Source organism: Crocuta crocuta, unplaced genomic scaffold (assembly GCF_008692635.1).
Source record: "Crocuta crocuta isolate KB4526 unplaced genomic scaffold, BGI_CrCroc_1.0 scaffold330, whole genome shotgun sequence".
NCBI lineage: Eukaryota > Metazoa > Chordata > Mammalia > Carnivora > Hyaenidae > Crocuta > Crocuta crocuta.
Window position 1 is genome coordinate 531,862 of NW_027530521.1, and position 23,449 is coordinate 555,310.

Sequence of the window (23,449 nt, forward strand, 5' to 3'; positions counted from 1 at the left end):
GCAATAAACAACAGTAACCCTCCCCCCCAAAAACAAATAGTTTGTCCAGTGGAAAAGAGAACAGCGAGCAAGGTAAAAGGGTAGGGAAATGCCTGCAGGAGGTGACCTTTTGTAGAAGGTAGTCAGGAAGACCCAGTGGTAAGTTGGCATTTGAGCAGCAGAGGAAGTGAATACCTAGGGGATGGGATTTTTCAGGTAGAGCTGTCCAAGAAAAAGGAACCAATAATGCAAAGAACCTGAGACACGAGCTTGTTTGTTGTGCTCAAAGAATGGCAAGGGGCCAGGAGTCTGCAGCTGAGTGATCAAAGGGTAAAATAAGAAAGTACCCAAGGGTCAAATCAGGGCTTTGTTGGTAACTTTAAGGCTTTGACTCTTATTCTGTGTTAGATGCGAAGAAGCCATTGAAGAGTTTTAAGTGGAGGAATGACATGATCTAAGTTGTGCTTTTAGAGGGTTGCTGTGGCTGGTGTGTTGAGGACAGAGTATAGCAGGGAAAGGTTGGGAGCAGGGAGACCGATAAGGAGGTTGGTGCCACAGTCCAGACACGAGATGCTGACAGCTTAGAACAGGGTGGTATTGGCAGAGGCAGTGAGAAATATTCTGTTTGTGAATATGTTTTGAAGGTGCGTTTGTTAGAATGACTGTTGGTTCAGATATAGGGTATACAGAAAGAGAAGTGTCAAGGGTGACCTCCACAGTTTTGTCTTGAGCAACTGGAGTTACAGAGATGCCATTAATTGAGTTGGAAAAGATCGGTCCCCTGTTGAGAACTTATGTAGAGGAGGAAAGAAAAGGTCTGAGGACTAAGCCCTGGAACACTCCAATATTTAGGACGATAAGGAGACTAGGTAGGAATAGTAGGGAAATAAGAGCTGAACAAAAAGAGAGTGGTGTCTCAGATGCTAAGGGAAGTATTTCAAGGAGAAAGATAACTGTTAAATACTGCACATAAGTCAGAGAAATGAAAATAGACCTCTGCATGGTGGAGGTTTGTCAGAAACTGCTCCCATTGTGGTACAAACACCCCAAGTGGCTGGGCTCTGGAGAGAAGAGGACAGGAATTGTGAATACAGAATAGCTCTCTTAAGGAGCACTGCTGTGAGAGAAGCAGAGAAATCAAGTTCTGGAAGGAAGGCAATGCAAGGGTATGGAGGAAATACAGTAGCGTATTTATACACAGTCAAGGGCAATCACTAGAGGAGGGAAATTGCAGAGACTGAGATATTAGAAAAAAATATAAATATGGCAAAGGAAGTGTGGGAGAGAGTGACAGTGAGTCAGGAGCTAGTCTTCAAGGAATGAAAGAGCTCTGTAGATAACCGCGGTGGGCAGGGGTTGCAGGTGGTGTCTGGTCGCACATGCTTCAGAGCTAAGTGGTTTGAGCAGGGAGGGAGGGACAGTGGCCTCGAGTGGCAGTGGGGAGCAAGCAGGACAACTGTGTCCTACCTCGAGGCCCCACTACAGGGAGTGTGGTAGGGAGAGCTCTGGGGGTGTCCTCAGGCAAGATCCAGGACCCAACTTTAACCATAAAGTAGAAAGGTGAAGCGATTGTTTAGAGACTAGGTTGAGGGTCCAGAAAATTGTGCTGATGACGTGCCATGAGTTACCAGAAGCAAAGTAGCTTTGGGAGTGGAAATTAGAGCTCACATGGTACACGCAGCTTTGGGAGTGGATAAGATGTACTTTGAGAGAATGTGTGCACTGAGCAGATCAGATGACCCAAAATCAAGGTCTGAGGAAATAAAATTCAAGAGTCAGGTCAAGGAGAAGGAGAGGGAATTCCTGGAGATGTGGGGATAAAACCAGGAGAGAGTAGTATCATCTAAGTCAAGAAGGAAACTCTCAGAAGGACAGCATTGTCAAGTACGTGGAATGCTACTAAGAGGTCAAGTAGGAACAGGACTGAGGAATCCATTGGAATTGGCGTGGTGACCTTGGTAAGAAGAGGGCAGGTTGAAGAGTATGAGGGAGATGAGGAAATAGAGAAGACATGGCCATGGAGGGGAAAGGAGAGATTGTGATAGCTGGATAGTGGCAGGAATGGGGTGATGGAAAGGGAGAGGCCAGGGAAGAGTGTATTCGAATGTTGAGGGAAGGCTTTGGCTGAAGGAGAGATGGACGCAGAGGGATATACTTGGGAAAATCAGAGATTGCCCTTGAATCACTGGAAGGAGACTTGCTGTTTAGGGGAGGATGCAGGCAGAATGGTTAAGTGAGCTGATGAGAAGTTAGGGCTCTCCCAGCATGGTGTTTTCTATGATGCAGTGCTACCATATGGCAGAGTTGTGCCCGAAGAGGTCTTCCCTGCATCCTAGCAGGGAGAAAGTCATTGAAGGGGAAATAGTCACATTTATTAAGGTCACTATGGTATGATGCTGTACTACTAATAGTGGAGGCTACATTCTGTTATAAGTAATGGGGGGGGTGAATTTTCTTTATAGTGGGGTTCAGTTACTTTGAGTACCATCATTCTAAATGAATAACCCATCAAGTTTGGAAATGCCTCCATTTAACAGAATCTATAATAAGATTGGAATTTTATATTGTGCTGTGGTTTGCAAATGAATGTATTGTGATGGTTTGGATTCTAAAAGTTGATCTGAATTTGTTTACCCAAAACTTTGAAATTGGGAAGGCTCACTTGGAAGCCATTTCAAAGCAAACAGTCAGTTAGAAAAGCATAAACTTTTTGGGGCACCTGGGTGGCTCAGTTGGTTAAGCATCCGACTTCAGCTCAGGTCATGATCTCATGGTTTGTGGGTTCGAGCCCCGCATCGGGCTCTATGCTGACAGCTCAGAGCCTGGAGCCTGCTTCAGATTCTGTGTCTCCCTCTCTCTCCGACCCTCCCCTGCTCACACTGTCTCTCTCTCTCTCTCTCTCTCTCTCAGAAAAAGAAAAAAAAAGAAAAGCATAAACTTTTTAAACAAATGTCTCTTTTTTAATAGGAAGACCTCTGGAGATACATTGGAGCTGGTGGAAGAGTCACTGGATGTAAATCTGTTGAATAATGCAGTTCGCCTCAAATTCCAGAATTGCAGCCTTTTACCTGGAGGGGTTCACATCTCTGAGACTCCGAATCATGTGATAATCTTGATCTTGACCAGTCAGACAGTGCACAGATTACTTTTACCACACCCTTCCCGGATGTATAGGAGTGTAAGTTGGTTAAGAGGAATATCCTTTATTTCCCAAGTGACTCTGGTTGTCACAGATCTAATGCGGGAGCAATATCCTTTGGATTTGAAGGAAAATTGGATTTCTTGTTATCACTTACCAAGCATACTTTGATAGTCACAACTTAAAATGATCAGACACATTTTTAAGTTGGAGAAAAAATCTTTATGAAAAAGAATAGCTTTGTTTCTAGGCTCAATTGTTTCTTACCTTTAAAGCGTTTGTAGCGATTGAAAGAAACTGAGCAAAATGCAGCTTATTTTGATTTACAGATTGTTCTTTTTCCTTACTTCACAGGAGTTGGTAATTGAAAGTCAGATGCAATCGATATTTACTGACATTGGAAAAGTTGATTTCAGGGATCCTTGCAACTCTCAGTTAATTCCAGCAGTACCTGGACTCTCCCCGAATTCTCCCTCCTCGGCAGCCTGGCTTAGCAGTGACGGGGAGGCTCTGTTTGCTCTACCATCTGCTTCCGGGGGAATCTTTGTTCTTAAACTTCCTTCTTATGACATGCCTGGTAAGAGTGGGAACTGAACTTGGATTTAACTTTAAACAGGGAATGTTGGCAATAAAACAGACCTTAGAAGACCATACCCGTCATCCAAGGCAGGAATTGCTTCTCTGCTTCCCCTGAAATGATCATTCAGGGTTCCTTGCCAGAAGAGTCTCTAGTACTTTTACTGTTTTGAAGAGTCTCTAGTACTTTCACTGTTTTGTTTTGTCTTGTTTTGTTTTCTGAGAAGGTAAGATTTATATAGTGGGTAAAGAATTGTAAAGCTTTTTGGAATGTGGGAAGACAAACTGTAAGACAACCTAGTCTAAGGCCCGTAGTAGAGAAGAGTTGACTAGTCATCTACCTTCAGGTTGAGGTCCTATAACTAAAATAAATTGACACAAGGAAGTTCGACTGCTGATAACCTGCTCCAAGTTACCACTGTCTCCTGCCTGGATTATTGCATTACTTTCCTAAATATCCCTCAGATCTGTCCTTACCCCTCCACAGAAACCTCTGGGATACATTGAAAACCTAAGTAGGGTCATGTCACTCCATTGCTCAAAGCCCTCAAGTGAGGGTTTGTTCTTCATGTCGTTCTGAATAAACCTAGAGTCCTCACGTTGGTTTTCAGTGACCTCTTTTTTCCCCTTCGCCTTCTCTCCACCAGCCTCATGCTTCTTGGAATTCCTTGAACATACTGGGCATGCTCCTACATCAGGGTTTTTGCCTGAGATATCTTTCTCCAGCTACCAGCTTGGCTCATTCCCTTAACTCCTCGAGTCAGCATTCAGCGTTTCCTCAGTGTGTGAGGCCTTCCCTGACCACTCTTTGCAAAATTGCACAGCAACACTTGGCATTCACTGTATGCTTTCTGCTTTCACTTACTACCATTCCGCTTAATTTGTGAACTGTCTCAAATTCTGCCCTCCTCCCATTGGAATATAAGTTTTGTGTGGTGCTTTTTAATGTTTTATTTACTGCTACATTTTCAGCTCCTAGAACTGTGCCCGGCACATAAAAGGAACCCAATGATTCTTTTGGACAGAATGACTGTTCTGGGCAGCAATAGAGTTTACTATTTGTATCTGTTTGGCAAAAATTTTCCCTAGCAATATGTTAGTGCTGTTTTTATTGATGCAATAATGATTCAAGATATTTTAAGTAATGTATGTGGAAAGGTACATCCTAAAACTCTCTTACTCAGTATAGAAATGGAGAAGCCTGTCACCTGTTATAAGGGCCTTATTCATGATTGGATCCTTGTTTTTGAGTTACTCTGAGTCTGATCAAGAGATGCCTTGGATGTCACTGGTCTGTTTTCAATCTTGTAGGGATGGTGTCAGTTGTGGAACTAAAACAGAGCTCAGTAATGCAGCGACTGCTTATAGGCTGGATGCCAACGGCTATCAGGTAAGTGGTGTCTGGTGGGCAAATCAAAGGGCCCAAGAATTTAATTTTTGCACTGGTCAGGACCTATTAGTGATTCCAGTCTTACTCTAAGGCAGATAAGCATTATACTGGAAAGGAGAAGAGTCTGCAAAATATCACAGTCCATCTGAGGAGAGCCACGCCTTGGACATCTTGATAGCAGAAACTGATTTTCTTTATATATTCTCAGGATAGTCAACTCCGTGCTCTGCCCTGACTCACCAAATCCAATTTTGTTTAAAATTAAAAGAAAGTTTCTGATGATTTCTCTATTCCTTTCTTATGTAGAGGCTTTTAAAGTGTATCATAATGATTGGTTATAGAACAAATAGAAAATATAGTTATACCAGCATATAAACTCTTGGTTCCTTGTGTTAAGAGTGCACATTTATAGGGGCACCTGGCTAGCTTAATTGGTAAATCATGCAATTCTTGATCTTGGGGTTGTGAGTTCATGCCCCATGTAGGGTGTAGGGAATATTTAAAACCCTTAAAAAAAAAAAAAAAAACCAGTACATTTATAACTTTATCTTAATTACAATTTCTAATAATCTGATAGTTACAACACTAAAAGCCTAAAATTGGGCCTTATGTTTTCAGAGGTGATCAGGGGCCTTCAGATCGTCCCCTCGCTCTCGCTGTTCATTGCGTCGAGCATGATGCCTTCATCTTTGCTCTGTGCCAAGATCATAAACTACGAATGTGGTCTTATAAGGTAAATGCTATGTTTATAGTTACTAGAAGGTAAAATAGCATTGTGAATTGTAAGAGAATTGAAGTCCATCTTGCTATTTCTGTCAAAGATAATTAAGATCACTTAAGTTTGGAAATTACAGGCCATTTCTAGATTCATGCAGTTTTCATTTAGCTTTAGGTTTCATACATTTCTCCCCTTTTAATATATTTTTAAATTATGAATCCTACAGAATTGAAATAGTATAGAGAATAATCTTCACTTAAGAGGAAGTGTTTTATAAATGCAAGTTGATAAAATAGTTTCCAAGATTCATAGGAAAAACAGTTGGTGATTTTATTTATCAGGCTGAAGAAACACTTTCATCACAGCCTTTTAAAAGATCTGTAGTGTCCCTCAGCAGGTAAAAGAGAAAGAGTGCTAGGTGTGGTGGATGTGCAGCCTTTCAAAGGGGAAGGAGTTTATTTTTCTTACTTGGATATTCTTTGGTACTACTTGTTGACTCCTCTTGGGCAGGACCAAATGTGCCTGATGGTGTCCGACATGCTGGAGTATGTTCCTGTGAGTAAAGACTTTCAGCTTAGTATCGGAACTGGACATAAGTTACGACTTGCTTATTCCCCTTCCATGGGACTCTACCTAGGGCTGTTCATGCATTCACCAAAACGCGGACAGGTATGAAACAAGTAAGACATGTATCAAGCTATGCTGTATATACTGATGTGGGGAAGTAGCCCTAGATTCATTGAGTCTCCTTAAGCTCTTCACAACAACCTAAGTGTTCAATATGTTGTTTCCATGGAGATGCTGGGTTTTATGCTAACATGTGAATTAAAAGATCTTGAAGAAGTCAAGAAGAAAGGGAGTAGAGGGTTCCAAGGAATATGAAAGGGAAAGTTAACCAAAGCTAAATAAGAAAGAGCCAGTTTGGACATCGGGGTGGAAAAATGGAATTACGAAAGGGACATAGGTGTTACTAAGTGGCTGGAGAGGAGTTAATTTTTAGGAATAATTTTGCTTATCTTCCAAACACTAGCTGTCGTGTGTAGATGAGGTCTTTAGGATGTCATATAATGGTGATCCTATAATAAAGAACCATTTGTTGGATATTCTGTGTTTGCCATGGTGCTGGGCCCCTTATGTACATTAATAGCAAATACTCGGACAGCGCTTACTCTGGGCTCACACACTTCATGCATATTATCCATTTAATCTGGATAACATTTCAGTGAGGTAGGGTCTGTCCTTGCTGTGCTGGAGGTGCCTATCTTGGTGCCTCTTCACCCCTCTTGGGCTCTCCTACCCAACTACATCCCATATGGATGCCTTCTTCATGCTTTTTGAGCTGATACTCCACCCCTATTCAGTGCACACCCTCCTTCCCTGCTTGGGCTCTAATCACCAATAGAGACTGCTGCTCTGTGTGAACACCCTCCTTGTCCTGCTTGAGTTTCCACCCTATACCAGGCCTTTCATATACGTGGAAGCCCCCACACCCTGCTCTGCACCTACACTCTAAGCCAAATGTGGATACTCTTTTTACCTCCTTGGGCTCTTGATTCATCCCATGACCCTGACCTCGGTCTCAATTTCCTAGAGTAGCCCACAGAACTCGGGGAAACACTAACTTACATTTGCCAGTTTACTGTATGACAAAGATTAAGATGAACAACTAGTGAAGAGGTACATCGAGCAAGGTCCAGAAGGGTCTTGAGTTCAGGGGCCTCTGCCCCTGTGGTGTTGGGGCTTTTCACCCTCCTGGCACATGGATGTGTTCACCAATCTGGAAACTCTCCCTATACCATATTTTAGGGATTTTTAAAGAGGTTGGGGCACCTGGGTGGCTTAGTCGGTTAAGCGTCCGACTTTCGCTTAGGTCATGATCTCGCGGTTCGTGGGTTCGAGCCCCGCGTCGGGCTCTGTGCTGACTGCCAGCTCAGAGCCTGGAGCCTGTTTCAGATTCTGTCTCTCCCTCTCTCTCTGACCCTCCCCTGCTCATGCTGTCTCTCTCTCTCCTAGAAATAAATAAAAATATTAAAAAAAAAAAAAAAAGGCATCATGACGTAAGCATAATCCTTTATTACTTGATCTCTAGCCTCTCCCCTCCCCAGAGAATAGGGGTTGGAAATTATGACTTGGTCTTTCTGGTAACCAGCCCTAATCCTTGACACTATCAAGGAGTCATCCTATTAGAATAAAAGGTGTTTCTGGGGTGCCTGGCTGGCTCAGTAAGTAGAGCATGTGACTGTTGATCTCAGGGTGAGTTCAAGCCCCATGTTGGGTGTGTAGCGTACTTGAAAAAGAACAGAAAGCATTTATCACCCAGGAAATTTCAAGGGATTTCAGAGTTCTATATAAGATGCTCCTGTCATCTCTATCACTTAGGAAATTATAAGGGCTTTAGCTTATTGCCAGGAGCCAGAGACCAGGGCAGACACCAGTATATTTCTTAATTGACAGATTCCTTTAGAGATTATGTTGGTTCTGTAGATGATATTGGAAAGTGTTGCCATCTTAGCAATATTAAGTCTTTTGGTCCGTAAACATGGGATGCTTTTCCATATATTTACGTCTTTAGTTTCTTTTTATAATGTCTTGTAGTTTTCAGAGTATAAGTTTTGCAGTTCTTTTGACCAGTTTATTCCTGGGTGCTTCTTCATTTAATGATAGTGGAAATGAAATTATTGAAATGAATTATTTTCTTTATTTTGAGATTAATCAATGTAAGTTTACAGTTGATTTTTGTATTATTGATCTCGTATCTTGCAACCTTTCTGAATTCTTTTATTCTAATAGTGTTATAGTGGAGTCTTTAGAACTTCCTATATACAAGATAACTTCATCTGCAAATAAAGATAGTTTTATTACTTCCTTTCCAATGGAATCAACTGAATGCCTTTTTTTTTTTTTTAATTGCCCTGGATAGATCTTCCAGTACAATATTGAATAGAAGTGAGAAGAGCTGGCATCTTTGTCTTGTTTCTGGTCTAAGGGAGAAAGCTTTCAGTGTTTCACCATTGAGTGTGTGACATTAGCTGTGAATTTTTCATGAATGCCTTTTATCATGTTGAGGAAGTTCCTTTCTATTCCTGGTTTACTGAACGTTTTTATCATGAAAGGGTGTTCAGTTTGGTGCCATTGCCTTGATTCATTATAAGATACCAGTAATTTTACCCTCTATTTAGGCTTGTGCATCATCAATGCAAAAAAGTCAACACTGAAAAAGGCAAATAACGTAGTAGTCTTATGAAAAGAATTTTGGCCTCACTGATCTCCTGAAACAGTCTATGGCCTCCGTTTTGAGAAGCACTCCACTATAAGTTAGACTCAAAATTGAATGTAGGAGTGGTGTGAAATTGAGCAGAGCTATTATCTCCATTGTTTTGAGCATTATGGTTCTATTAATGAAGACTACAATCAGATAAACCTTTTTGGCACTTAGGCCTGTTCATGTTATAATGCACTGATAGTTCCCCCCCGCCCCCAAGTCCTGCTCTTCAGCCTGTATTTTCCCCTAATCTGCACTGTTGAAATTTGTTTTTATTTTATCTCTAATATTTACATCCATTCCTATTCATTTGTTTCTTGTTTTTCTTTTGGTTCTTTGGATTCTAATTCTTGAGTAAGTGTATTACTTCGGTCATTCTCAGGATCTCGTTCTTATTGACCATATAATTATGCCATCTGTATTCCATCTAAGACCTTAATACAAACAGAAGTCCTGTAGAACTATGGTGTGTAGTCCATAGCCTGGTCCTGGGCCACAAATTCTTACTTAACCAGTTTGCACTAAGATAAATACAGAACATGAGAGAAAACTTTTAGATACTTTTATAGTGGTTTGACATTGCTACCCACCTCCGCATTCAGGATTCCTGTATGTTATACATAAAGTGTCAATCTGCAACAGAGTGGAAATTAAATAAAACAAACAAGAAAAACTAGTCCTTTACTACAGGTAATTTGAGAAGCGTGATATGCCAGACCAGCATTTTTCCAACAAGAAATATCTTGTTTTGCTATCTATTATATATACATATTGTGATGATGGATATGTAACCAAAAAAATTTTATGAAACATGCATGCTTACCTTTGAGTGATAAACTGATGAACTTTGATACTTTGGGGTTTTTTTTGAATGCTGGTTGAGACCTGCTAAATTGATTTATATTCCACTAATGGGTTGAGATCTGCAACTTGTAAAATGTAGCTCTAGGCTAGGTTGAATAGGAACGCTACATGTATTTTTTGTATTTCATACACTCCTGCTTTTTCTCAGAAGAAACTCTCACTGTATTTTAGTACTTCCTTGTGGACAGTTGCTTGTGTTACAAAGACAGAGAGTTTTGTTTTTAGTAAAGGTTAACTAGTGTTGGTTTGTATTGTGCACATGTTTTAAATTATCTCTGGCACTTTGGTAAAAATATAAACTTAAAACTGGCTTCTGACCACAGTGAGGTACCACCACACACCCATGGGGTGGCCACTATCCCCCCCCCAAAAATACAGAAAATAGCAGTGTTGACAAGGATATGGAGAAATTAGAACCCTTGTGCACTGGTGGTGGGAATATAAAATGTTGCAGCCACTATGGGAGACAGTATGGCAGTTCCTTAAAAAATTAATTGTAGCATTACCCTGTGATCTAGCCATTGCACTTCTGGATATATACCCCCAAAGAATTCAAAGTAAGGTCTCAAAGATGTATTTGGGGGCACCTGGGTTGTTCAGTCAATTAAGTGTCCAACTCTTGATTTCGGCTCAGGTCTTAATCTCGTGGTTAGTCATGAAATTAAGCCCCACATTGTGCTCCACGCTTAATCTCTCTCTCCCTCTGTCCCTCCCCTGCTTGTGCTCCCACGTGCACATGCATTTTCTCTCTTAAAAGATAAAGTGGTTTTCTTTTAGAAAGTAAAAAAAAAAAAAAAAAGCTGTTTTGTGGTAAAAAGTAAAAAAAAAAAAAAAAGATGTATTTGTACACCCATATTCATCATATTATTTACAGTAGCCAAAAGGTAGAAGCAGCCCAAGTGTTCCTTGACAGGTCAGTGAGTAAACAAAAATGGTATATACATAAAATGGAATATTAATCAGCCTTAGGAAGGAAATTCTGACACATGCTACACTGTGGATAAACCTTGAGGTTGTTATGCCAGGGTAAGTCACAAAAAGAAATTACTAGTAAGATTCCACTTGTATGTAGTACCTAGAGCATTCAAGTTCATAGAGACAGAAAGTGGAATGGTGGAAGCCATGGACTGGAGGGAGAAAGGAGTGTCAAACTGTTTAATGAGCATAGTTTCAGTTTCACAAGATGAGAAAAGATCTGGAAATAGGTTGCACAATAATGTGAATGTTTAATTCTACTACTAATGTTTAATTCTACAGTTGATTCTACTGAACTGTGCTCTTAAAGATGGTTAAGATGGTAAAAAAGTTACAATGACAAATGTTATGTGTATTTTACCACGCCTTTTTAAAAATTGCCTAGGTGGCTCAGTTGGTTGTGTCCAACCGTCCAACTCTTGATCTTGGCCTGGGTTTCTTTTTTTTTTTTTTTTTTTTTTTTTTGTTTTTTTTTTATGTTTGTTTATTTTTGAGAGAAAGACAGTGTGAACAGGAGAGGGGCAGAGAGAGAGGGAGACAGAATCTGAAGCAAGCTCCAGGCTTTGGGCTGTCAGCACAGAGCCCTACGCAGGGCTCTAATCCGTGAACTATGAGATCATGACCTGAGCTGAAGTCGGACGCTCAGCCTACTGAGCCCCCCAGGAACCCCTTGACTCAGGTCTTGATCTCAGGGTTGTGAGTTCAACCTCTGCATTGAGCCCCATGCTTGTCATGGAGCCTACTTTAAAAAACTTTTTTTTAATTAAAAAAATAATTGGTTTCTGAATGCTCATAGCTGTTAGAAAAGTAGCATGTTGATTTTTTTCAAGTTATAAATTATCAACTTGTGTTTTAACAGTTCTGCATTTTCCAACTGGTGAGCACTGAGAATAACCGCTATAGTCTAGATCACATTTCATCTATATTCACTTCTCAGGTAGGTTGGATCATCTTTGCATATCACGCAAGTATAAGAAAGAAGTATTAGCTGACTTTATGTTGTAAAGGGGCAGAAATCTTAAAATGGAATATTTAATGATAGATGCAGACCAAATTTCATTTGAATTTTACCAAGTTCGTGTGGTACTATCTTTTGTTTTTATGCTTTTAATCTCTCCTGTTGGTACAAATTTAAGTCACTGTTAGCTATTCCCTTTTCTTATTTTAACCCCTTTCCCCCCACATTTCCTTCTAGGAGATACTGATTGACTTTGCCTTAACCTCTACGGATATCTGGGCCCTGTGGCATGATGCTGAGAACCAGACTGTTGTGAGATACATCACCTTTGAGCAGTATGGATCCCTTCCTTCTTGTCATCCTGCCTCACCCCAAGGGGTTTCATACTAAGAAAGCAAGAGAGCTTGTTATGTAGAACCAAAGTCAAGTGTTTGCATTTAAAGGATTCAGCCCTGGGTTTGCCTGTTACTATTTTCTGAAGTTCCTCCTTTTACATTTTGTGATGTTTCTTACCTTTTGGTTTTAGAACAAAATGAAGGATTTCGTAGAGTTGGAATGAGATAAAATACTGTATTTCTTGAGAGCGATAACACTTATCCAGAATACTTTTAATTTGGGAGTTTACTTCTTAGCAGACTATTTCCACTACCCACAACTTCCAAAAGATTACCGCGGCCCCTTTGGGTTCTCAATTTTCTCATCATAGGAGAACTTGATTGCACAATTCTTCAAATTTTTTTTTTTAAAACAGGAAACCCTTTTTTTCCAAAAGATAATGAACTCCAATATATAAAACTAGTATTTTGTAAGAATAAAATTATAACATAATTTAATGTTATTGTTTATCATCTCTAATATAGCTATATTTGGCCTCTAATATTTTAATGTACATAATAGTTTTAAAAGTTCTAATAGTTACAAAATACATTAAAGACTTTTTTTAATCAGACAGTGTATAACTCCTGAAATAGCCTATGCAGGATTCTCTGAAATATAGCCTAATATCTTTGGAATGAAACTATTTGAACCTTAGGGATTCCCCCATTATCCTGTATTCTAGAATAGAATTATACGAATAGTTGCCCCACATGGTTGAGCCACACCTCAGAAAATATGAGCATATTCTTTATATAGATGGCATTTAAACAAAGCGGTAAAAAGCAAAGAATCTGGTATCAGATAAGAGTTTGAGTCTGATTGTGAAATTTAGCTCTGTGATACCCTAAGCCTCACTTTTCCTGTCATAATACATCCTTCAGAATTACCATAAAGTTTATAAGAATAATATCCTTAACTGCACCTAGCATAATATCTAATAATAGTAAATGCAGAGTAAAAGTTAACTATTATTTGTAGATTTGTGGTTAAAGTGTCCATTTCAGGAAGATCCCTGTTAAAATTGGTAAGAGCACGGGCACACCTGGCTGGCTTAGTCAGCGTGTGACTCTTGATCTTGGGGTTGTAGGTTCAAGTCCCATGTTAGATGTAACAATTACTTTAAAATAATATTTAAAAAAAAAAAAAAAAACACTTCTATAAAGCCAGACTGCTGAGAATAAATTTTACTTATTTTGAAACTTTTAGTAGATCAGCAGCATCAACTTTTAGTCATCATCTTTATGTAGACTGATGGCCTTTTTTGTTTCCCTATAGTAATGTTGCAGGTCAATGGAATTCGGTTTTTATGCACTCTCTGCCAGAGGAAGAGATCATTGTCAGAGATGATCAAGACCCCAGAGTAAGCAACATTAAAGTCTTATGTAAGAGGATGATTTACCTTGATCATTAGTTTGAGAAGAACCAAGTGTATTAGTCCAAATTCTTTCAGCTGCAGGTGGAAGAAACCCACCTCAGACTGCCTTAAGCTTAAAAGGAAAGTATTTGTCCAGCTGAGAACCTGAGAGTTACCTGGCTTCACCCAAGGCTGGAAGCCAAGTGCCTTCAGGGCTTGATTTTTCCTTTGTCTGTATTCTGTTTTCCTCCTTGTTGGGTTTATTCTCAGGCAGGCTCCCTGAGCCTGCACATTCTAGGAACTTACAGAGCCTAGAGGAGCGGGAGAACCACTGTCCCTGGTCCTGAAGTAGACTCTCATTGGCCTGGCTTGAGCAGTGTTCTGATTTCTGACAGTCATCTGATCAGAAAGAATAATCTACCTGAGCAGGAGAAACATGTCCAGCCTGCACCTTGCTCCTGTGGAGGTGGTGAAGTCAGTTGAAAAAGGGGAGTATGAGTAGAGGAGGAATGGTTCCCCAGAGAAAGGTAAGGACTTGTTAGGGAAAGAAGGGTAACAGATCCTGGGCAGGCATAAACACTAGGTGTCCACAATACTAACCATCTTGGTACGTGCATGTAAGCTAGAAATCAAATAAATTCTGGTAACAGTATATGCTATGAAGAAAATAAATTTAAACTGCAACAGGGGTGCCTGGGTGGCTCAGTTGATTAAGAGTCCCAACTCTTGATCTCAGCCTGTCTTGATCTCAGGGTCATGAGTTGAAGCCCTGCACTGGACTCCACACTGGGCATGAAATCTACTTAAAAAACAAAAAAAGCCAGTAATGCAGTAGAGAGCAAAATAGGCCAGTCTCCCTATTTTTCAGAGATATCCTTAGGATAAGTAGAGGAAAAAGCTTTCATTTGATGGCTTTATGTTAAAATGAGGCTGAAGATGATGGGCCCTGGGTCACCCCCCAGAACCTCAGTAGAATGAAGGAAACTTGAATGAAGATCAGTAAGGTATGCTACTTCCTGGCAAATCTGACTTGTAAAATTTGGGCAAAATATTTAGGCCACTTGAGACTTCCCATTTTTCTTCTCTCTACTTTCACCTCCTCGCTAGGGACAGTTTATTGCATTTTTTTGTTTGTTTGTTTTTACATGTAATGCCTACTTTATGGATGGTGGGGAAACCAGTTTAATTGTTCTCTTACCAGTGTGTATCACCAATAAACCTGTGTTCGCCTTTCCATATAAGGTTGGCATTTGACAAGCTATGTTTTCCAGTGGAACCCAATAAAGTGCACCATGAGGAGCACACTGATTTCATTATACTATGCCTAGTTGACTCAAAGACACTGTAGTCTCTTCCTTAATGTGAAAATATAGAACTGTTCTAGTACTTGGTATTGCTCAAATATAGAAGGGCCATGTTCGTATAATGGAAACTCAAGTGTTGATGCTAATGTGATTAATTAATTCTTCCTTCACATTTTTCCAAATTCTACCTATTTTGGATAATGCTAATTTTGTTTTACTGTTCTAACAGGAGATGTATTTGCAGACTCTGTTTACACCAGGACGATTCATAAATGCAGCTTTATGTAAAGCTTTACAGGTCAGCAAGAAAAGATTTAATGTTTATTTAAGATTGTCTCTTGTTACTGCTGTTGAGTAATTAATAATTACTATTTTTGTTTTATATACACTAAACAAATATATTTTTGCAGTTATTTATGCATGTGTTTATAAATGTTAGTGTAATTTTTTAAATGTTTTTTCCATTAAATAAGATTCCCAACAGGGAGGTAGGTTTGTGGGTACTTTCCCAATGACTAGTGAGGCACGCCAGTAGTAAAAAGAGAAATGTGTGCTTATACTATTGTAAAAAGATACCATACTATATTGCATATAATCTCTGTACTTGGAAGAAATTTTAAATGTTTTCTTGGTTAGTTTTGATGGTACTCTATTTTTACCTTTTGTTAATACAATAGAGGTCGGATGTATTCAAATTCAAGAAAGCTCTGAAAATTGAATGTTCAGAGTCACATGGGTTAAGAGATACTTAATGCTTTATAAGAGGATTCCTTACCTTAAAGTCACTTAGAGGGGCACCTGGATGGCTCATTCAGTTAAGCATCCGACTCTTCATTTCGGCTCAGGTTATGATCTCACAGTTTGTGAGATCGAGCCCTGCATCCGGCTCCGAGCAGACAATGCAGAACCTGCTTTGGATTCTCTCCACTCTCCCCTACCGCTACCCTTTCCCTGCTTGTGTGTGAGCGCGCGCTCTCTCTCTCTCTCTCTCTCTAAATAAATTTCAAAAACAGAATTAAAATAAAGTCACTTAGGCTTCCTTAAATTGCCACTTAGCTTCATGGATTTGAGATAGAATAGAGGAGCACCTGGCTGGCTTTGTCAGTAGAGCATGCACCTCTTGATCTCAGGGTTGTGAGTTCGAGCCCCACGCTGGGTATGGAAATTACTTCACAATAAAATCTTGGAGCACCTGGTGGCTCAGTAGGTTAAGTGTCCATCTCTTGGTTTTGGCTCAGGTCATAATCTCATAGTTCATGGGATTGACCCCAAGTCGGGCTCTGCACTGACAGCGAGGAGCCTGCTTGGGATTCTCTGTCTCTCTCGCTGCCCCTGTCCCCTGTGCGTGCGCACTCTTTCTTTCTCTCAGAAATAAACACGGGCACCTAGGTGGCTCAGTTAACCACCCGACTTTGGCTTAGGCCATGATCTCATGGCTCATGAGTTTGGGCTCCACGTTGGGCTCTCCACTCACAGCGCAAAGCCCACGTCACGTCCTCTGTCTCTGCCCCTCCTCAGCTCATGTGCTCTCTCTGTGTCAAAAATAAACATTTAAGAAATAAATAAGCAGGGGCGCCTGGGTGGCTTAGTCGGTTGAGCGTCCGACTTTCGCTTAGGTCATGATCTCGCGGTTCGTGGGTTCGAGCCCCGCGTTGGGCTCTGTGCTGACTGCCAGCTCAGAGCCTGGAGCCTATTTCAGAGTCTGTATCTCCCTCTCTCTGACCCTCCCCTGCTCACGCTGTCTCTCTCTCTCTCTCTCTCTCCTAGGAATAAATAAAAAATATTAAAAAAGAAAGAAAGAAGCAAACATTTTAAAATATATTAATTAATTAAATACAATAATCACTCATAGCATTGAAAGGCACCCTAGACTCTCCTGACGTTTCACACAAAGAAACACCTTCTGAGGCTTCTTTAACATATAGCTTTTCAGCTTCTAATTGTCTCTGCCTCCAGTGACAAGTTTCTCACTGGTTCTTCTGGAATTCTTGTTCCTGAGCTGTGTCATTTAAAAGTTCTTGCCAGTATTAGACCAAATTCAGTCCCCATCCTTTTGGTGGAGTCTTTCTTTTGGAACTTCGTAGAACATGTCTCTCTTCTAGAAAGCAACTTTTCAAATATTTTAAGACTCTTTCTGTATTGTCTTTCTCCAAGTCCACCCAGTGCCTTAACTCTCTCTCAAGTGATACCGTTTGTAGACCCTTGACTTTTCTTTTACATACATTATCTTAAATAATCTGGCTATTACCTGTTTTCTGTTTTCTCTCTGATAAAGCTTCAGTGTGACATGGTCACTCTCCCCAAGATGTTTTGTTTGTTTGTTTAAGTTTATTGATTTATTGGGGTGCCAGGGTGGCTCAGTCAGCCTAGTGTCCAACTTTGGCTCAGGTTGCAATCTCATAGTTCGTGAGTTCTAGCTCCATATCCGCCTGCTTCGGATCTTCTGTCCCCCTCTCTCTGCCCCTCCCCTGCATATGCGCACACACGCACTCTCTCTCTTTCTCTCTCAAAAATGAATAAACATTTAAAAATAATAATAAAGTTTATTTCTTTTGAGAGAGAGCGCACGCCAGCAGGGGAGGGGCAGAGAGAATCTCAAGCAGGTGCCATGCTGTCAGCATAGAGTCCAACATAAGGCTCGAACTCCTTTTCATCTCATCAGCCTTTTTCCTTGTTAACAACAATTAAACATATCTTTTATGATATCTTTTGCATACTGAGATATTAAACAATCACTAAGGCATTTATTAAATGTTTTTGTAGTAGAGTGGCCAGCCACATGACTACTCTGGCTTGCTTTTATACAGTCTCAGGGTGTGTGTATTTAGCATCATTTTATAACTTCTCTCTGGCTGAGAAATAGCCTTTCTGGAGTTTTTAGGTTTTTGTAGTAATCCAAATGTATCATGTTAGAATTCTGTTAGATTCGTGAATTTCTATAGTTCTAGCCTATAGAAATGATTTTTCTGAGCCTGAGTGGCTCATTGGTTATGTGTCCAATTTGGCTAAGGTCATGATCTCACAGTTCGTGGGTTCAAGCCCCACATTAAGCTCTGTGCTGACAGCTCAGAGCCTGGAGCCTGCTTTGGATTCTGCATCTCCTGCTCTCTCTCTCTCTCTTTCTCTCTCTCTCTCTGCCCCTCTCCACTTGTGCTCTATCTTTCTCTGTCTCTCAAGAATAAATAAATATTTAAACATTTTTTTGAAGAAATGATTTCAAACTTGCTATGATTTTATAGAAATTATTCACACAGTATTAGAAATAGATGGGTATCTCAGGCATGTTCAGTTTCTGTTGTATAGTTATGTATTTTATTGCCTCTGTGCCTTCTAAATTAGAGGAAGTATTTTTCATTCAGTTTTGGGTGGTATATAGTACTCTAAAATGTCTCTCTTAATTTTAGATTTTCTGTCGAGGAACTGAGAGGAATTTAGATCTTTCCTGGAGTGAACTAAAGAAAGAAGTAACTTTAGCTGTTGAAAGTGAGGTGAGGTTTGGATAGAGAATGAATGATAATTTCTTGATGGAGGATAGATTGATACTGGGGGATTGTTCAAATTGTTCACTGCACCTTGTTGTAGGAAGTATAAATGTTTAAACCTTTTAATTGGAGAATTATATATATGTATGTATATATTTATAACTTATATATAATTTGTGGCATGTAGTGCATAGGGGATAGTCATTTGGCTATAATTATAATTTAGTAAAATGATATTAAGCAGTTACATTTTGGAGGAGGAGAAAGATCCCAAATGATATTAAGAGGTTTTTTTTTCTTCTTCTTTGCCAGCTCCAAGGAAGTGTAACAGAGTATGAATTTTCCCAGGAGGAGTTTCGAAATTTACAACAGGAATTCTGGTGCAAGTTCTATGCCTGTTGTCTTCAGTACCAAGAAGCCCTCTCTCATCCTCTTGCCCTGCTTTTGAATCCACACACAAACATGGTGTGCCTGCTGAAGAAAGTAAGGGAGCTAAAGCATATGGAACTCTTTCAGACGATTCAGTGGATCTTCTCAGTCTCTTGTATGCGGTAGTTAGCTTTTAGGACTTTGTATTTTTTTCTTTTAGAATTCGAGTTCATTTATATTTAGACAGACTCCTGCATTATTTATAATTTTCTTGCATTTTATTTTATTTACCTTATTATATGTTGATTTCAAGCTTAAAGAGCTATAAGAATAGCACAAAGAAATTTTGTATACCCTTCACCCAGATTCATCGTTTGTTAACTTCCATTTGCTTTTCTTCCCTGTATACAATTTTTTCTTGAGCCACTTGAGAGTTAGTTGTAGACATTATTGCCCCTTTGTCCTTAAATATTTTACCATGTATCTTAAGAACAGAGTATTCTTACATAACCACAGCACAATCTAAAGATCAGGTAATTCGATATTGATAATGGTGTCATACAGTTAACATTCTGATTTTACCAATTGTGCCCAGAATTTTTCCTCTTGATTTAGGGTCCGATCCAAGATCTTGGATATATTTGGTTCTCATGTTCATTTAGCTTAATCTAGAGCTTTTGTCAACTTTTTTTAGTCTTCCATGACCTTGATATTTGTTGAAGACCTTACCTGTTTTATAGAGTGTCCCTCAGCCTGGATTCGTCTGGTGTTTCCTGGTGATAAGATTCAGGTCTCAATTTTTTTATGCCTGTAAACATTCATAAAAAAAAGTATAACTGGAAGATTTGTATTTCCAGGGGTACCTGTCTTTCCTTGTGCCTTCCTCCTTAGTGGATCATTTGTATCTCCATCCTGATGACGACCTTTTGGCGGAGGATGAGGCAGCCATATCTGATGGTAATAATAATTACTGTGTCCATATTTAAGCCCCTTCCTACATGAATCCTATGCTTTGTTTCAGGTGGATGCAGATGCCACTATGGCTTCTCCTGGTCGGTTTACCACAATATAGATACTATAAGGAAAACTGAAGAGACCTAAGAATCTCTAAGATACTGGATAGATTCTTGGCATTTAATTATTAGTATTTTATTTTAGTTAATATTAATCAGTAGCTCTTCATTGGCTTAAATCATGAACGTTAACTTTCTCTTACAGATGTGGAAGTTGCACGGGATGTCATGTGTCTTATAAAATGCCTTCGGCTGATTGGAGAGTCAGTAACTATGGACATGTCAGTAATGATGGAAATGAGCTGTTACAATCTACAGTCTCCAGAAAAGGCTGCAGAACAGATTCTGGAAGATTTGATCACTATTGATGTGTAAGGAGAATTTAGGGTAAAGTGCGTTTCCTAATGAAAATTTAGCAATTTTTAGTGCCAGTGTGAGGTCTTTAATGTACATTCAAGTACATACAAAGTAGTGGCTTCTGGTTAAAGTGAGTTGTCATAATTCTAAGTAGGTGCTTCCACTTTTAAGCAAAATCTAACACATGAATTCAGATCTGGGAGCAGACTCAAATTATGGTCAGTTAAACTACTAACTGAGCTATGAATTCTAAAACATAAAAGTATTTTCTCATGTTCATTTTCTATCATTTCTGAAAAAATGAAAAATTATCTGTATGAAGTGAAAGTATCTTATGTGCCAGAATGATTATCTCCACTTCTTTATTGAGCTGATCTTCCTGTTTCATAGAGCATTAGCTTATGGAACATAAAGACTCTGTGTTACATATTCTCAGTAGTAATGGTTTTCTAATTGTCCTTCTAGAGAAAATGTGATGGAGGATATTTGCAGTAAGCTGCAAGAGATCAAGAACCCAATCCATGCCATTGGACTACTTCTACGAGAGATGGATTATGAGACAGAAGTAGAAATGGAAAAGGGGTTCAATCCAGGTGAAGGACAAAAAGTAAATATGTCTCTGCTTTAGAGAAAGCAGTTTAACTTCTTTTAACTTCTTTTCCTTTTTTTTTTTTCTTCTCTTAATTATAGCTCAGCCTTTGAATGTTCGAATGAATCTTTCCCAGCTCTATGGTGGCAGCACAGCAGGGTACATTGTGTGCAGAGGTGTGTGCAAAATTGCCAGCACTCGCTTCCTCATCTGCCGAGACCTTTTGATCCTACAGCACCTATTACTGAGGCTGGGCGATGCGGTAAGTACTGCTGGAAGGAAAACTTGTAAAATCTACTCACACGGGGCAGAATGTTGGCCCTCTGAGCACAGACTTGTTGTCTTTGTTCACTGCTCTGTCACCTGTGTTTAACCTGTAGTAGATGCTCTGTAAATATTTGTTGAATTAAGAATGAGTAAACATTATAATCTAAAATTACAGATTAAGAGGGGCACCTGGGTGGCTTAGTCGGTTAAGCGTCCGACTTTCGCTTAGGTCATGATCTCACGGTTCATGGGTTCGAGCTCCGCGTCGGGCTCTGTGCTGACTGCCAGCTCAGAGCCTGGAGCCTGTTTTGGTCTGTGACTCCCTCTCTCTCTGACCCTCCCCTGCTCACGCTGTCTCTCTCTCTCTCTCTCCTAGAAATAAATAAAAAGCATTAAAAAAAATTTCCTTTAAAAAAAAATAAAATTACAGATTAAGAACCTACATGAGATGGGGTGCCAGGATGGCTCAGTCAGAAGAGCCTGTGATTCTTGACCTTGGGGTTGTGAGTTCGAGTCCATCCCATGTTGGGTATAGAGATTACTTAAAAATAAATAAATAAACTTAAAAATAAAAGTACATGAAGCAGATTATTTTATAATTGACCTATGTATATATAGCAGTGGGGAAATTTCCCAGGGTGGATTTCCCCAATTTAATATTATTAGTAACTACTTGGCATGTGGTAGTTAGGTACCATTTAGTGTGGAGGAAAGAGGAAAAAGAAGAAAAAGAGCTCACTTTCTACAGTACAGAATTTAGCCTGAGCCTGTTTTTGAGATAGCAGTGTCTTTGGGGTCCTCCCAACTCTATCCCGTGCTTCCCTATCCACCCTAGTCTTTTTAGGCCGCCCGTAGTCCTTGTCGCTCACCCTACTGAGAGCTCCATGCTTGGAGATTCCCTTTCTGCCCTCGTGCACAAGTCCACTTGTCTCTCAGGTGGCCATCTCCCCCGAACCTGACCTGAGTCTGGTTAACTCGTGTTAACATACGAATAACTGAAAGGCGTTTGGGGCTCTCAGAACTCTTCATACTTTTTTTTTTAATGTTTGTTTTGAGAAAACACAAGTGAAGGAGGGGCAGAGAGAGAGGGAGAGAGAGAATCCCCAGCAGGCTCCGTGCTGTCAACATGGAGCCCAGCTTGGAGCTCGAGCTCACAAACTGTGAGGTCATGACCTGAGCCAAAATCAAGAGTTGGACACTTAACCAACGGAGCCACCCCAGTGCCCCTGTTCATACTTTTTAAGTCAGAATTTATCAACTGAAATACATTGATAATGGTAGAATTTCAGGTAAAAATAAGGAAAAACGTTTAGGAAGATGATTGTTTAAATCACTAAGAAGAAACAGGAGGGGCGCCTGGGTGGCTTAGTCGGTTAAGCGTCCGACTTTCGCTTAGGTCATGATCTCATGGTTCGTGGGTTCGAGCCCCGCGTCGGGCTCTGTGCTGACTGCCAGCTCAGAGCCTGGAGCCTGTTTCAGTCTGTGACTCCCTCTCTCTCTGACCCTCCCCTGCTCACGCTCTCTCTCTCTCTAGAAATAAATAAAAAAAAAAAAGAAACAGGAACCTTTCCTGAGAGGCCATTACTTCGGGCAGCCGTTACTAAGTTCTTCTCAATCTTTGTGGAGTCTTCCATTTCTTCAGGGTTTTTAGTGGGGTTTTTGTTTGTTTTTTAATTATGACCATTGTTTTTTTCTAAATACAGAAGTTATAGATGTTCTTTATAGAACCTTTATACGTAAGCCTCTCTGTCTATAAACAAAAAGAAATTAAAATTCATCGTAACTGACCCAGTTTATAACCACTGTTTATTTACATTTTGGTGTATACCCTTTTTTTCTATGCAAATGTTTTGTTTCCTTTATTTCTAGAATTAGGATATGCTACATGGTATTTTTGAAATCTAATTGTTCTACTTTACACACCTCATCCGCATTTTCACGTCATTAAGTATTCTACAAAATTATTTTTAAAAGTTACCTAGCACTGTTTTAATTTATTCAGCCAGTCCCATCTGTGGCCCACCAGGTTGTTGCAAGTTTTTCCCTCCTACCTATAAACTTCTGTACATCTCTGACTATATCTCTAAGATAAATTCTCAGAACTAGAATTGATTGGTCACCCACTGTGGCCCCCCCCCTTTTTAATTTGTTTATTTATATTGAGAGAGCATGAGCAGGGGAGGGGAAGAGAGAGAGAATCCCAAGCAGACTTCACAGTTTGAGTTCAGAGCCTGATGCGGATCTCATGGATCGTGAGATCATGACCTAAGCCGAAATCAAGAGTCAGACGCTTAACCACCAACCTAAGTCACCTAGGCACCCCAGGCTATGCATATTTTTAAGGCTTTTGGTGGTATTGCCAAAATTTTCCTCTAATGTTCATAACTGTCTTTACCCAAGACCAGTAGCACAAAGAAAAGCTAGATATCCCTATTCCTGTTCTTGAATTCTGAGCCCACACATTCAATTAAAGTT

At 39.9% G+C, this 23,449-nt stretch overlaps 1 protein-coding gene across 1 annotated transcript in view; it reads left to right on the forward strand.

The window, feature by feature from the left end:
- The window catches only part of NUP160 (nucleoporin 160), a 49,687-nt gene that overhangs the window by 2,197 nt on the left and 24,041 nt on the right, over window positions 1-23,449 (forward strand). The window contains exons 3-17 of the mRNA XM_077767276.1: window positions 2,947-3,157; window positions 3,473-3,695; window positions 5,006-5,084; window positions 5,703-5,817; window positions 6,313-6,471; window positions 11,763-11,840; window positions 12,099-12,196; window positions 13,515-13,599; window positions 15,127-15,195; window positions 18,302-18,385; window positions 18,692-18,862; window positions 19,606-19,705; window positions 19,967-20,132; window positions 20,584-20,711; window positions 20,809-20,969. Coding sequence (XP_077623402.1) covers window positions 2,947-3,157; window positions 3,473-3,695; window positions 5,006-5,084; window positions 5,703-5,817; window positions 6,313-6,471; window positions 11,763-11,840; window positions 12,099-12,196; window positions 13,515-13,599; window positions 15,127-15,195; window positions 18,302-18,385; window positions 18,692-18,862; window positions 19,606-19,705; window positions 19,967-20,132; window positions 20,584-20,711; window positions 20,809-20,969 — 1,927 coding nt within the window. The remainder of the gene's footprint in view (window positions 1-2,946; window positions 3,158-3,472; window positions 3,696-5,005; window positions 5,085-5,702; window positions 5,818-6,312; window positions 6,472-11,762; window positions 11,841-12,098; window positions 12,197-13,514; window positions 13,600-15,126; window positions 15,196-18,301; window positions 18,386-18,691; window positions 18,863-19,605; window positions 19,706-19,966; window positions 20,133-20,583; window positions 20,712-20,808; window positions 20,970-23,449) is intronic.